Genomic DNA, 15933 nt, shown 5'->3' on the forward strand with positions numbered 1-15933 from the left:
AAAAAAAAAATCACGTCTTTGCCAGTGCGTGCCTTTCTACAGCGGCTGAGATTTTTAAATGAAGAGCATGAGTATGCAAGGCTTTTATCAATTTGATGAAAAGAATGTGTGTGTGTCTGTGTGCGTTTGTGCTTACACACACAGCTGTGACTCTGCACAGAGTTTATGCATCAGGCATCTGGAGTGATAAATACTCTGCAAAACTATGAAGAAAGTCCAGAAGACAGAGCATTATCATTCCCAACGCGTAACGCACCGATGATTTGTCACGACCCTAGGCGCAATAATAACACAAAGGGTACTCTTCCATGTCCTTATAAAACCCTCTGGCTTCTCAATTGAATCCAAAAGATAGGCGTTCACGGTGATAACACACTCCCAGAGCAGAGGCTCCAGTCGTCCACTCCAACCTCAACCCTAACCTTAACCCTATCACGTAGTGTTTTCCAAAGCGATTCAGGATCTGTACATAAAACACATTTAGAGATTCATTCCAACCGGCTCTCAAGCTGCCGAACGCGCAACGCACTGACGATTTTGTGACACTGGTCGGTGTGTTACGCGTTCTGATGAGAACGTGTTGCAGAACAGGGCGCTTTGTTCAACCTGGTTGGAGGGCAAAAGTGTTTACAGGTCCATACTACACTCAAAGACACAGTGAGAAGCCACTGTCATAGTGGGGGGTGAGTAATAGTTTCACACACATTTTCAAACAAGACTGGGAAAAGGGTTCCTTTTTTGAAATATCACAGTAAAAGGTAAGTCCTAGAAGGAAGATTCATGTGAGACATGAGAGTGGAAGTAACATGTGTTACAGTAAGTGCATGACAGTTGTGTAAGATGGCAAAAAGAAAGATTTAGGAGGAAAATAAAACGAAACAGAGTTTTCGAAGCTTTTCTGAAAAATGGTGAAGTGGCCTTTAACCTCGAGTTTACCCGTGCGAGGGCTGAAATTCATCTGTTTCCTCGTGACTTATCCTTTTGCTGTAGATAGCGCTGTCGCACGTGGACACGGATGTCAACATGTCCGCTTAAACATGTCAGTGAAACGCAGCTTGTGAAATACGACCCTGTCAAACGTCTCCAAATTTAGCACCGTTGAAACAAGGGGTGTTTTTTTAAGAAGGCAGAAGGCTTTGGTCGGGGCGTAGAGGGAGGCTTTGTTCTGTGAAGTGCCAGTCTCTGGGGAGACATTAAGCCAGAACCTAATCATGAGTTCAAACAACAAAAGCATTTTTTCTGCAGTTAATTGGAACCAGTTTAAACGACAGACAGGCGGTACGTCTCGGAGAAATCTCAGGGGAAATCTGACGAATGAGCTGATAGATGAGCTGATAAGTGTCCTTGTCTAGTTTTGATTGAAATCCGGTTCTGGTGTTGATGGTAGGTGGCGCAACGTGCTGGAGGAATTTCAAAGGGTTATTTCAGCTATGCGTGGCTGAACCGCAACAGAACAAAGGTCAGCACTCATCTGCCGACCTCTGCCTTGTCCTCCTACCTCTTTCTCTTCACCACCTTTTCTTACTTTTTTTTCATTGTCACCTTTTCCCCACTTCTACGTAGTTTGAAAAAGGGTTGGAGGAGCATAGAAATAGGATAAAGAAAGGGAAAAAAGAAGTTGCAGCATCCCGTGTCAAATGTCAAAAAACAAAAGCCCTGATTTCTGTTTCCTGTCGGCAGATTTACTCGGTCTGGGTTGCAGAGGTGGATGGCCGCAGGCAACGAGCTGGTTGTTATTATCTTTGCTTGTTTAGGTTTTGCTCGTGTGACCCCCCCACGCTGAACTGTGCAGGCAGAAAAGAGAGGTGGATAAAATAGATGGTGGAAGGGGGGAGGGGTTGGTGAGGTAAATAGAAATGAAGAGGGAGTGAAGACAGAAAAAAAAGTTATTAAAACAAAAGTATTGTAGCAGATGGGAGCATGGGTTTACCTTGGAAACAGCATTACAGCAGAGGAACCGGGGGAGGCAGAGCCAAGCTGGAGTTTATCACAATCTTTGGAGAGTGATGAACCAGGGGAGGAAGGGGGGGAGGTGGCACACTCCCAGCACAGTGAGGGGTGGAAGAGATATAAAAGGGCTCCCAGGGAGAAAGAGTGGTCAGGCAAGTGTGTGAGCTGCTGTCCTGCTTGTTTCCACACTGCTGCACACCACTGTTTCATGCTAGTGTGTGTGTGATGTGAGGGAGCCGCGTGCCGTCTCCACCACAAAGGAATAAACTTTTGCAGTTATTTGTGCCAGAGGATAAAAGGAAGTAACGACTAACTGGAAGAAGGGAGTTGATGAGTTTCTGAAGCCTGGCACTTCTCAAGTCTGGAAGTTTGATTTTTTTTTTTCTCTTTCGGTTGAGTTGTTTACTCATCGCCCTCTGAGAACCTCCACAGCAGAGAGTCAAGAGGTGACTCTTGAACTGCGTGCAGAGGAATTTAAACAGAAGCTGAGATTTTCATCCACCCTCCGCAGTGACTGTTCGAAGTGTCACTTTTGTGCCCTTGTGTTCCTTTTCTGATCAGCCTTTGGAGTCACAATGAATGCCTCATTTTTATATGACTACAATCAGTCCTTAGTGGATCGGGAATTTTACTGGGAGGGAAATCTAGATGGTTTCGGCATCACGATGGCCTTTCTCTACCTGGTGGTTTGGGTCATGGGGCTAGCTGGAAACGCGCTCGTTATCGTCGCCATTTTAAAGTTTGACAAGCTGTCCTCTTCAACCACAGTGTACATTTTCAACCTTGCGCTGGCCGATGGACTATTCATGGTTGGTCTTCCCTTTATAGCGAGTCAGAATTTCATGAACCGCTGGATTTTTGGAGATGTGGCGTGCAAAGCTGTCATGGTGCTGGACGGCATCAATCAGTTCACCAGCGTCTTCTGCCTGACGGTGATGAGCATCGACCGCTACATGGCGCTGGTGGAGCCGCTTCGCTTTGCCCGTTGGAGGACCCCGCGCTGTGCCAAGATTGTTTCATCCCTCCTCTGGCTGTTCTCCCTCCTCACCATCCTCCCGATGGCGCTTCACTTCTCGACCGATCACGGCTTTTGTACGCCGGATCTCGGCTCCGACGCCCGGTGGCTTGGCGTCCTCTCTTACACCTTTATTTTGGGTTTCGCTTTACCATTTACAGTTATGACAGGTTTCTACGTGGCAATGCTGCTCGCCTTGTGGGGTCAGAAACTCCGAACCTCAGCGGTGACCCTGGAGAGCCAGCAGCTGGAGCAACAGGTCACCAAAATGGTGGTCGCGGTGGTGGTTGTGTTTGGTTTGTGCTGGCTGCCGTTTTACACCTTCAACTTCTGTTCTCCATACCAAAACAGCTACGCCGTGACCTTCTACAGGGCTTTCGAGTTTGTGGTCCTGCTTTCCTACTCGTGGAGCTGCGCGAACCCCATCCTCTACGCCTGCCTCTCTGACACCTTCAGGAGGCACTTCCGCACCCTACTCTGCCCCATCACCAAGTCTTCTTCCAGCATGCAGTGCATCACTGACCAGCAGAACCTAAATGACACAGTTGTGTGTGATGGCACCAGTACCCCATAAAGCCAAACGAATACTGGCTGCATTTTAATTCCCTTCCTATTATGATGCACTGCACGGTACTTTTGGACTTCTTTCTTTTTAGTTACTCCAATAATGCATTGCAGGTACCTACAATGACTTAGGAAATCACTGTATGTGCAGCCACTATATTCTTTGTTTATTTCCACAACTGTTTGCCTAATCCAAGTTAAACTTGGCTGGCTTTCTGCTGACAGCCCGAGTAAGTGAAGTGCTGACTTTCAGATCATTTGGATGAGCGATTCTCATATTTTGACTAAAAGTTGTTCTCTGCTACCAGTGTTTGCACTAGACGGACTGCTGACTGCTCCACTCTGTGTGCAGGGGGGATAGGCATACATACATACACAGATATGTTAATCGTTTTTCTTTGAGTGGGCATTCATTGACATTAATGCATTAATGCAGCTACCCTGGGCTGAACTAATCTCTAACTGTAACAACTGTAACCCTGAAACAGCTTTAAAGTCATCCAAACTGTTAAAATTCTTCCAACATTCCATTAAGCTGATGGCCCAAAACTCAAAAGTTAGTCGTCACAAGGACAACTGGACAAGTTTCACTGTAGTTTTCTCGTGTTTGGTTTTCTGTGACAAATTTTTTCAGGCACTCTGATGTTTTTGGATGTGCTGTAACAACCCATTTTGCCCATTCTGGACAGCCAAGTTTGAACTGGAGCAGTCACAGACACGTGCAGAGAGTGTATCCTTATAATAGCATCACTTTGTTGGAAAACAAGAGCTTTATGACTGCCTACATCTGACGCATTTATGTAAATTGCAGCTACAAAAAATACACCGGGTTTACACTTTTCACAAACATGGCCTAGCTTGGCAAATTTCCCTTTTTTATTTTTTTGTTCAAACTTCTCCACTTGAAATGTACATTTTATGCTCAAGCTTGTAGCCTTGGGTGTGTGGATTTGATGCCTTTCTGACTGTGCATTGAGCTGCGACTTTAAAGGGTTAATTCTATTCATCACTATATCAAATAAAGGCTTAAACACTTCTTAAAAAGCATAAAGATAAAACAGAAAACACCAGACACTGTCACTAAATGTGAGTAGATGATTTCCATACCACTCTCTTGGTTTAAATATCACGTGTCTGTCTGACTCAGACCTGTTGTATAATTTGTCAGCCGAGAGCTCAGAAAATTCAGACGAAATGCTCTAATGCACATCCTGCTATAGCGCTTTTCAGCAGAGCTAATAAAATGTAGCACAACAGGGATGAAGTGTAGACAGGTGGAGTGTAAACAGAATAACACGGGTCACATGCTTTTGACAGCACCAACTCATACACGCATGTACACACTCAGCAAATAGCATCTCCACATCTCCCACAGCTGGATTATGTCCCAGTGGCTGTGCATGCAGGAAGGCATCGGATGAATGTATTTCTACTCGGCTGGCCACGAGCACGCACTTGCATTTTTGTGTGCAAGCACCTATGTTATTCTGTTTGATGGTGACATACAAAAAGACACCCTTAACTAGGTGAAAGATGCATAAATCACTACATAAAGTCAACATTACGCCTGTGTAGTATATGAAAACTTCCAATGTTTGTTCTGTGTTTTGTCATTCTGGAAATGTATGCTTTACCCCGCTCCTGGGTGGAAACCTGGAACCTCCAGAGTTTCTTCATCTCAGTCTGAATTATGATGTAATCCTAAAACAGGATTTTTTAAACCAGCATAATCTATCAATCCCAATCAATCCTGCAAATGCATACACATGAAAACAGGGGATTTTCTTTGAACACCAGTGATATTTCCTGATTGCTTCTTTCACTCAGTAATTCTTTGATTAACCACACACCCCCTCCCTTTACCTCTCTTTCACTTTGACCGCTTTTAAACTTCATGCGTCTTTAAACGTTCATTTTTTTGACAGCTATTCTTAACATTAACCTCCACCAGCTGTGACACACTGAGACATTGCTTACATGTGTTACCCCGGCACTCGAGTGCAGGAATCCAGCTCGGCCGTGTCATCAGAGCGGTTAGATTAGAGCGGCCACCAACACACCGCAGAAAGATTCAAATCAGCTCACGAAAGGCTGAGGAGATTTCAAGCCGTCCAGCTGCTAACTGTCTCCCTACATCTTTCCATAAGCACTCCCGCTGGGCAATCCCAAGAATATTTAGTGAAATGCATTTTATGAGTTAACAAAAACACGTGTTAACAACAATAACGCCTCTTGCTCACAGTGCTTCCCCCCCCCTCTTTTACTTCAACTTTAACCAGAAAACATGAAAACACAAATTGTGGAAGATACACAGAAGGAGCCAACCACTTCATTCATAGAAGCAGCATTTTTGCACATATAAGGAAAGAGACATTTTAAAATGATCAATGATACAGTATGTATGAATGAGATTAATATGTCAGTCACACCACACGAAAATCACACATTCTGTTTCTGATGTTTTATAAATGAATAAACTATATGAATAAAAAAAATTAGCCTGAAACTTTCTTGATTCTAAGCTTATTTCAGTGTCTGTATCTTAACTATATTTATGTGCCAAGAAAATAATCACCACCAAGTTTTGTTACATTTTTCTGTAACGATCATCTTACCAGTTAATGTAACCATTTTTCAAACCCCGCCGAGGTTTCATTTTAAAAGCAGCATTAATCTTTTTCCAAACACTTCCGAAAACACCATCTCTGCCTCATCCATCTCCTCTAAGGTGAAGCAAACTGAGCGTCTTGACTTGACCGTCTGCTCCGAAACCGTCCCTCGAAGGGCATCCTGTAAATGTCAGGCCTGCTTGTTGAGACCCACTTGTATCTGCCGGCTTAGTTTTAAGAACTAATGAACCTCTGCCAAAATGTTTGAAATGCTGAAGGCAAAGAAAGACTTGACCAGCAGTGGTGTGTCAGAGTTGGCCTAAAGGCATAAAACAGTCCTTAATTAGTTTGGTGGCATGGCTACCGTAAATGTGTATATATATATATATAGAGAGAGAGAGAGAGAATGTTTTAATGCAATATTATAAACAGCTGATGGCTTTTTTTGTTCTGAAATGGATGTTTTGTTGTTTAAATAAAATATTCAAATGTGCTAACATGATTTCTAGAATAGTCAATAAATAGGTCAATAAATAAAGAATATTTTTCTCCTGTCAACATTGTTAAATATAAATAAAGTTCTAAATAAATGAGACGTCTGTTTCTTGTGGATTGTATCCGTTAGGGTTGCTGGATGGGAAAGTAGCTGCAGGTTGGTCCTGAGGAGGTCACTGAGGGATCGGTTATATGAGTCACTGAACACCGAGGCAGGAGTGGGTTGGGGTGGTGGAGTTCATGAAGGGGAAAAGTTTGCACTACACATTTCTGTAACACAAACAGTCACACAGCTGACCATGTAGACTGAGTTACAGTTCTTTCGAGTAACCACTAGATGCTGGCACTTCATCTAATGTAAGATGAACTTTTTTGATAGGAAATCAATCCTGTCTCTTAATAAATCAAAATACAAACTTTTATACATAAGATGACAATAAGGCAGTTAAAAAAACACTACTTATGAAATAATAATAATTAAAATAATGGTCATATAAAAGAGCATTATAGCTTTTCTGCATTACTCTAGAAGGTGGAATGCTAAGTCATCAACTGAAGCTGGCAAGTTTGGCTAACAAGCTGCTTCCATAAACTGTATGAACACTCAGGCTAATTTAGCGCTAAGAAACTAATAATATATTTTAACTTGCCAAAACCGAAGTAAAAACACAGTAAGCTTTGATATTACTCAAATAATTTCACAAAAGCTTCTAATCACACAAACATTGTTTCTTTTCCTTTCTGTCTCTGAATGAATTTCCTGTTTCTGCACCGCCTATGTCACCATCTTTGTTCCACTCTTCTCCATGTGGCTCTTGGGTTTTTATTTCCCTCGTTCTTTTTCCTGATCTTTTTAATGTCTGCTTCCTTTTCCACTGGGTCATTTTGTGATTGTTTCCTAAAAATGTTACAAAAACCTCCTTATGCCAGCATTAAGTTTTCTACGTCAGTGAGTACATTTCATCATCCTGCAGTATAGGCAAGGCTCCATGTGGGTATCTGTGTATCCTCCAGTTTGTGCTGACCAGGAAGACTTTTAAGCTCACCCACAATTTTCCAGAGGTTTCCATTTAACCTGCTTCCCACGAGCAGATAACAAAGTACTATGATGTGAATAACTGTGCCCACAGTCTCTTTGCACCTGTAATGGGAATATAATCCCAGCCTTATACATGTATATATATATATATATATATATATATACAATATACAATATGTTTTGCTGCAGTAGCAAAGCAACTTTTAGGCAAAGCTTCATCTTTTTGTGACTTCGCCAAACGTTGGTTAAGAAAGACAAAAAAGCAACCTGAAAATGGTTTCCTCTCTAACAACACAGCATGATATGCTATCTTTTTATTTTATTCTCGTTTTTTATATACTTATAGCACACAGTTCAGCTGTGCCAGAAATATCTCCCTCTGGTCAACCTGTTATTGTGAAAGCTGTCATGGCTCCAAATTGCAGAGAAAATCACTAAATTGCTGCAGATGGTGAAAAAAAGGAAGCACTTTGTGACATGGATTTTGAGAATTATTATTAACATTATTATTGTTGTTGTTGTTGTTGTTGTTAATAATAATTTGTTTGTTTGTTTATTGAGATTATGTTAAATTTCAAAATCACTGCCTTACCTTGGAACACAAAATAATAACCAGTACTCACTGGTGTTCACTGTAAGACTCAAAATGTGAAACCTGGGTCCTAGACCCAGAACCATGACGCCGTCTAAAAACACTTTTTTAGCAATTATCAATATTTTATATGGGAACAGCTTCTGTTATGTTAATTGTTTAAAATGATAGTTGGATAGAGTGTTGCTATGAATTAATGGACCGCATTGTTTTTCTGTATCCAATCGTAAAGGTAAAGATGATAAAGGAAGCACTTGATGCACCTTTCCTTGGTATTTACAGAATTCAAACAACTCTTATACTGGTTACCATAGAGATCCTTCTGGGTCAGTTCACTTACTTTGGAGCATCCCTGCCCAAACGTGACTATTTGACTGCACTCATGACCCTCCGGTTCTCAAACATCCTGCTTCAGTCTCAGGAGTGTAACAGAAGGTAGCCTTCCCAGTCAAGTCAGAGTCTGGTTCATATATACAAGCTGACATCTCCAGGTGCTGCCCTTACACCAAGTAAAGATACGACATAAGGAAATTTACCAGGTAGTAGTCTGATTGGCTGGCAGTGAACCCAGTGGCATTCTTCCAGCCAGTTGGAGCAGTTGGCCATGAATAATGCAGACTCAGTGTAAACAGCCTGCTAAAGAACAGAGGGGAATCTGGACTATAACAGAAGATGTATATGGGGAAACCAACACATCCATCCGTTATGTTGGAACTCTAAAATATGACTAATTAACATGCTAAATCTTGAATATGAAACCAAGCAATCGCTCACAGCCAGTAACAGCCTGGCCCACAGCAGCCTATACAATGGCAGCTGACACAGAAAACAAGCCAGAATTAAAGTGTTAATCAGGGAGCTTCAAATTATGGACAAAGACAGACTCCTGTTTTTCTGCAAGACTAAACCTGAAACTTTCATATTTACCATTCATGGTGAAAAGCAAGAAGAACAAAAACAATGGACCCAAACCAAAGAACCGGACGCTTTTATTGGTCAGACAAAATGTAATGAAATGTTCAATCGGCCTATCATTCAAACTGAATGTGCTGAAGGAAACAAGATTTACAATGCATCGTTCACCACAACCAAAGGTCACGCTAATTAATAGGTCTGCGGTGTTTGGTGTGTGTTTGTGCATGTTCGGCATGTGCGTGTTGGTCCTGATTAAGACAGTGGCAGACCGCAGTTATTTTCACTGGCTCTCTTCACTCTGCCTGATCCAGCCATCACCCTGTAAGTGTAATTAAGACCAGATGCAAACTGCCAGAGCAGTTTCTCAATAAAGAATATTGATGGGACCCCTGAGAGATACTAAATGAATATATATATATGTGTGTGTGTGTGTGTGTGTGTGTGTGTGTGTGTGTGTGTGTGTGTGCATTTTTCCATGACACGATGAGAGGTTCCATCAGGCAATTTACATTTCTGTCAGGCATTTACTCATCACTTTCCTATGTCTTTGTCTTGATTGCCGCCTCCTCGTTATTCTTTATCCTCGGCCACCTCCCCGGTTTCCTGTTGATCCCTCATCTCATTTCTCAACAATGGATTTATCTTTTTAAATCTCCTCTTACTTTTTTTTTCTTATTCCATTCAGATTGTGCAACAGGACTGACAATTGTCCAGAATTTGCATGTTAACAAGACACTGCTGATCCAGGGTTTGAGTACTTCGTGGAACAGACAGCGAACAGATATTGCCAAGAATTATGATGACTTTCCCGTGTTCTTGGAAAGCACAAAAATGGGATTTACGTAAAAAGTGCTTTAACAATTTCCTGCTACAAAAACACTTTTTACAAATGCGTAAATTATCCTGACGTCTCTAGTTTCTCAGTTAACATTTTTAACGCATTTGAACCAGATTGAGAACATTGCACGGTCTTGGATGAATGTTAAGGTTGTGAGTGTTAAAGGTGAAGACCTACATGGGAAAATATGTGCGACTGTGATAAAAAAAACAACAAGAAAAAGGATAAGATCCTCACATTTAAAGTTTAAATGGGAATACTGAACAGGCGCCTCCTTTAATTCTGACAAAAAGACAAGTGTTGTTTTTTCACGTGTGTAAGGTCATGGCAGAATGAGCGTAGATCATATAAAGGATCTGAGATTATTTTTTTATACATAAAAAATGTTGTTGAATATACCTTGAAAATGAAGCGCGTCTCTAGAGAGACCCATAAGCAGGACTCGCCACACACATATCTCCTCTCTAGGCCAGTTTTGTCCCTCGACTTGAGTTGTATATGAATAATAATTCAAATGAATGGATTTCAATGAATGAGGCTTGTCTCATGAAATGGATTCAAGCTCGCAGCGGTCCAAGGTCACAGAGAGTCAGTGCTGTGTGTACACCTAAAAGAATACGCATATATTAGTGCCCTGTCATGTATAGGCAAGGCTACAAACAATACAGACATTTTGCTTGAGTGTACGGGTTGTAGTAACTGAAAGAAAAAGGCTCGCTGCAATTTACTCCTGACTTTTGTTTTTCATCTCTGAAAGCAAAAACAAGTCCACTGTAGACATTTCCATAGTGAATTTTACCGTCGACCAAGCAAATGAGTTAACACGTTTCTACGAGACTGTATGAAGTAGGTAAAAGCCTGGGCTTAAAATTATTTTTCTGGTGTAAAACGCTCGCAAAATAACTAATCGGCTTTTTTTTTTCAAAAGCAGCACAAAGACTCAAAGAATAATGAGGCTCTGTTTTTTATTTTACAATGTGTGTGGCATCTACGTGAAAGCACGTACTCCGCTCTCCATCCCCTCCATGAATGTTTTTGTTTTCTGTTTCAGTAATCTAAAAAAACATGTTTTCCACGCTATTCTGTATCTAGAACCATCCATCTCAATTAGGCTCCTGTGCTTGTCAGGAGGGAAACAACATAATCTGAATTCCCACTGGAAGGACTCCCAGGCTCATGCAAAGGGCAGTGCATAGGAAGAAACGAGCCTTATCAATGAGCTGTTTTTAGGTGCTGGGGATCCCATCATGCTCCGACTCCCACAGTGATAAGGTATAAGGATGTCCAGATATGATAAATATAGTAAGTTACTATCTCTTCCCAGTAAGCTAAGGCACCACTATGATGTTCTAGGCGGTTGATGCAACACAACTAATAAGATATTTTATTTTCTTAAATCAAATGAAATATTGATAAAGGTAAAATAAAAAGCAGCTGTGGTTAGCCTCGTTTACTCTACTTTCTGTAATCATTATTAGAAATAATGTATCCAGCTGAAATTTTTTTATCTATCCGGGCATAATATAAAGAATTTCGTTCACTCTACTTTATGCTTCAGTTCATTGAAGTTTGTGTGCATTAACTCTTTAGCTGACGTGGGATGGCTGTGGCTGTGGAGGTAGACTAGGACATGTTTTTATCAGAAGGTTGATGGTTTGATCCCTGGGTCGTCCACTTTACCTCAAGTTGATCGTGAGGTGTTGATCAAAGTGCAAAATTGTTGTAAAAAAAAGTGATTTGGTGAATGACAGATTCTGTGTAAAGTGCTTTGAGTGCTCAAGTTGACTAGAAAATGCTATATCAGAACCAGTCCATTTACCACTTCAGGTCCCACCAAGGTCTGGACTTTGACTGGGCCATTGCAACACCTTGATTCTTTTCAAGGTGATTGGTTTGCTGGTGTGCTTCGAATCATTCTCCTATTGCATGACCCAATTTCGGCGTGTCGGATAGATGAACTTACATTTGATTCTAGAATATTTCGGGTCAGTTCGTGGTCGGCTCAATGACTACAATGTGCCCACTTCTCGTGGCTGCAAAACAAGCCCGAATCATCACTGATTGAATGAGGTGCTGATGTGCCGTGTTTGGTTTTTGCCAAATGTGGCACTGTGCATTACAGTCAGAGATCTCATAAGACCAGATACAGATACAATTTTATGAACTGAAGCTGTGTTGCCATGTTGCTTTTAGAGGCAAGAATCTCTATCCTGGCAACATCTGCAAGCAAGCCATACTTGTTCAGTCTTTTTCTAAATGCACTGTAGTAACTTTAACATTTAAGATGCAAACTGAGGCCTGTAGCTGAAATGTTGATCTTGGTTTTTTTTGCACTTTCTCTGAGGATTGCACATTCTGACCTTAGACATCCACTTCTGGGAAGACTGGGAACTCCCTTGAATGTGTACTTGTGAATGATCTTTCTTGCTGCATAATGATGGACCTCAGATTGCTTGGAAAAGATTTCATAACTCTAAGCAGCAATAATGGCTTCCCTGTGGGCATTGCTGATGTCTTTCCTGATTGGCATTGTATTAACACACACCTGAACTTTTTGTTAAGTACCAACATTTCATTTTAAGACCTGCTAACAACCAGGCAGAAGGTTTACCTTCTTTTTACAATGACTGCAGGTTGACTGTTGGTGAATGATACTATTGTTAAATGTTTTCAGGTTAAATGGTTTGCTCTTTACCAGCCAACAACTGGAAGAAATTAAACAAACATTTGTCTGTCTTTACCCAACCTTTAAAATAAACCACTGTCTGCAATTGCATAAAAATACAATAGTATATTTAAAAGATACCTGATGACAGGTTTTATTTGTGATAAATTGCCAGAAATCAAAGTTAGGGACAAAAGTTTCACTGACAGTTCAGGGAGTTGTTTTACTTTATGCTGTAGTACTAGACATTACATAACTGCAGAGGTGTTTATAGTGATTTGGCTCAGAGAGTGCTTTGCGCAAGTGTTGTTGAGGGCTCATTGGAGGCAATATATTCATGATTACATAATGTCACTTGACATCTTTATTGCTTATGTGTACCTGAGAGAAAATCTGTCAGACAGCCAAGAATTACTGGTATTCATCCAAGAAAGTCCTAGTGCTAATTGTCTGACTGAGTATATAGTTTTTCACCTATTACTTCATTCTTATGAGAAAGCAAAAGCATCACTGATAAGAACTCTCATCTTGTATTTGTCACAGGGAACCCTTCTCATCTATGGAACGCCAGGACTGCCATAATGAATTAATTAAATACACCATTAAATAATTAATTAAATGTGTCAATAATTAATTAATTAAATGTGTCAATAATTAATTAATTACATGTGTCATAACTATTTATTTAATTAATTAATTCCAATTTTAATTAATTATTGACACATTTAATTAATTATTTAATGGTGTATTTAATTAATTCATTATGGCAGTCCTGGCGTTCCATACTCATCGAGACAAGTGTTTTATATCCTAAAAGCAAGTGTTGGCTTTAAAGCTCCCAGTGGTAAAGGTTGGTATTTAATCAGATTGTCTTGCTGAAAGTTCATGATCTGAATAAAAATATACAGACAGAGGGACATTTTTGAGATGGTTTAAAGATTAATGTTGCAAAAAAATGTGACAGGATACATTAAGAATTTAGCGATTCAGATTCCATTAGTAATATTACTCATCGATTGAATTTCTTATCAATTCCCTTATCGATTCTCATTGGGGTCTCACACGCTCTGCTTTGACAGTTACCACCATCATTAAGCAGCATATCAAAGACAGTACATTTGTGCAAATTAACTGCATGTTGTGTGGTCAAATTTGTGTGCATGTAGGATGTATTTCCTCTTTGTTGTAATCAGTGTTGGGTCATTACTCAAAAAAGTAATATTTTATTCAAATTACAAAAAGCTAATTTATTAAAAGTAATGCAGTATGTTACTTAATTACTCCAGGGAGAAAAGAATTCATTATACGCCTCATAACATTGTTTTCACCGTACTGTGTAAAATGACCTGACACACACTGTCTCATAATTACCATTACAATATAACAATATAAACCCGAGGCTACAATCTCACACGCCAACACAAATCCCTATCCTGATGAAGACACACATATGATCTTTCTCTTAGTATTTATGTATGAACACAAAGCCAAAAGCACAAGTCAAAGATGAAAACCAGCGCAAAGACATTTCAAAGTCACTGCAGCAGTGATTCTTCTGTAGAAACGAAGGCTGCAGCCTGACTGCTTATGTGTTTGTTACCTGATAAAGTTCAGCAGCAGATGGCTTCAACACTGCTCACAAATGAAGACTCTCTTGGCCACAGTCCTGGGCTGGGTTCAACATTCACTCAGATTTAGCGTAACTCTGGGCTTTGGCTAGCTTAGCATTAGCTTGCTGTCTGTGCAGGTGCTTGCAAAGAGGTGAAATTGTCTTAGCAGCATAATACAATTGTTTCTGTCCTGGATGCAGTTTGCATTTTACTATTGTGCTCTTGTCTTTTTATGCAATAAAATTAAAAGTAATGCCCATATCCACACTGTAAAATGCCCTGCTTCGGCAACTAAAATCAGCTGATTGTAGCGCATGCGCAAAAACCGATAAACAGGATTGATAGGCAACCAGAGTAATAATTCCAATTAATTCAACTACAAGTTAACAAAACTCAAGGTGAAGTCAGTGTGAAAATGCCAAAAACCTCCTCAGTTCTAAAAATGGCCACTTGAGGCTGGTTTCAGAAGCCAATGAGTCCCTAAAGGCTTTCATTTTAGAGTTACTACATGTTTATAAGGTACTAGAAAAACAATTTCAGTTTCTCAATTTAATTTCTCTTCTGATAACAATCATGGAAGATTTTTTTTAAACTCCTTTCTTGTAATTTTATATTATGGAAAACACTGGTGTTATTTTTTTTTCAGGTCTAAACACTATTTGTTAGGTATCTGTGCAATGCGCCCATATAATAAATGAACCTTGCTAAGAGAGATAGCTTACATTAGCTATTTTACACCACCATCTTCTTCATATATGGTCACTCTGAGCTCCAAAATCCAAGGTAACAACAGCCAGTAATCAGGATCTGCACATCCACGTCATACAGCTTGTCATTTGAGATCAAAATGAAGAAGAAGGTAGCTCAGTCATGATAACTGCTAAGCTTGGCGTTGCTAGCTTACAGGTTGCTGTAATGATAATTACATCAGCAAAAATACCCGTAAATGTCAGGCATGCTCAGTGCCAAACACTGAAATAATGCCTACAACAAAATTCTGCTTTATGCCAAACTCAAGGCTTCAAAATGGTACGCATGTTGCCAATGTCCATCTTTTATTTACAGTTCATGGTTACCCACCTATTTCTTAATGCTTACTTATAACATCTAATTTAATGGTTTTAAGGTTTGATTCTCAATTTTATTTAAAAAATAAATAAATAAATAAATAACAAGATCTTTTAATCTTTAGTTGGATTTGACAGAGACCAAAACTCCTACCTGCCCCTCTCTGTTAACTCAGTCCAGCTTGGAAGCTTCATTAACTTGAAATTGCAGCGACATAAATGCAGCATAGCAGGACAAAGACTCGTATGTTCACCAAAGAAAAAAAGCTCTCAGCCAGACTATTTGGAGGGTTGTTGGTCAATTGTTACATGACAGGACTCCACCACCACCGAAGGTTAAGTTGTTCCCGCAGGGGAATTTTTTTGAAGATGCGGAAAATTGTTTTGTCGAAATCATTTGCTCTTACTTTTCTTTGTATCTGTAACTGTGCACTCAAAGGTAGTATTTCAAACTGAACAAAGCCTGGCCTTTCTGCTCTCTCTGCGGGTACCATTCACGTGATCAATAGGCTGTCAATGATTTCCTTGTCTTTTGAGGTCAGCAGTGTCTGGTGGACTTCTGGGTCAAACAGGG

General features: G+C 40.3%; 1 protein-coding gene across 1 annotated transcript; it reads left to right on the forward strand.

Annotated features, from left to right (window-relative positions):
• Positions 1-2084: 2084 nt before the first annotated feature.
• Positions 2085-6576, forward strand: LOC102199693 (somatostatin receptor type 2). The gene has a single exon (XM_005721850.1). The coding sequence runs from the start codon at positions 2526-2528 to the stop codon at positions 3537-3539; it is 1014 nt and encodes a 337-aa protein (XP_005721907.1). The 5' UTR covers positions 2085-2525; the 3' UTR covers positions 3540-6576.
• The last annotated feature ends 9357 nt before the right edge of the window (positions 6577-15933 follow it).

Source organism: Pundamilia nyererei, unplaced genomic scaffold (genome assembly GCF_000239375.1).
Source record: "Pundamilia nyererei isolate P.nyererei 1_Seehausen unplaced genomic scaffold, PunNye1.0 scaffold00005, whole genome shotgun sequence".
Classification (NCBI taxonomy): Eukaryota; Metazoa; Chordata; class Actinopteri; order Cichliformes; family Cichlidae; genus Pundamilia; species Pundamilia nyererei.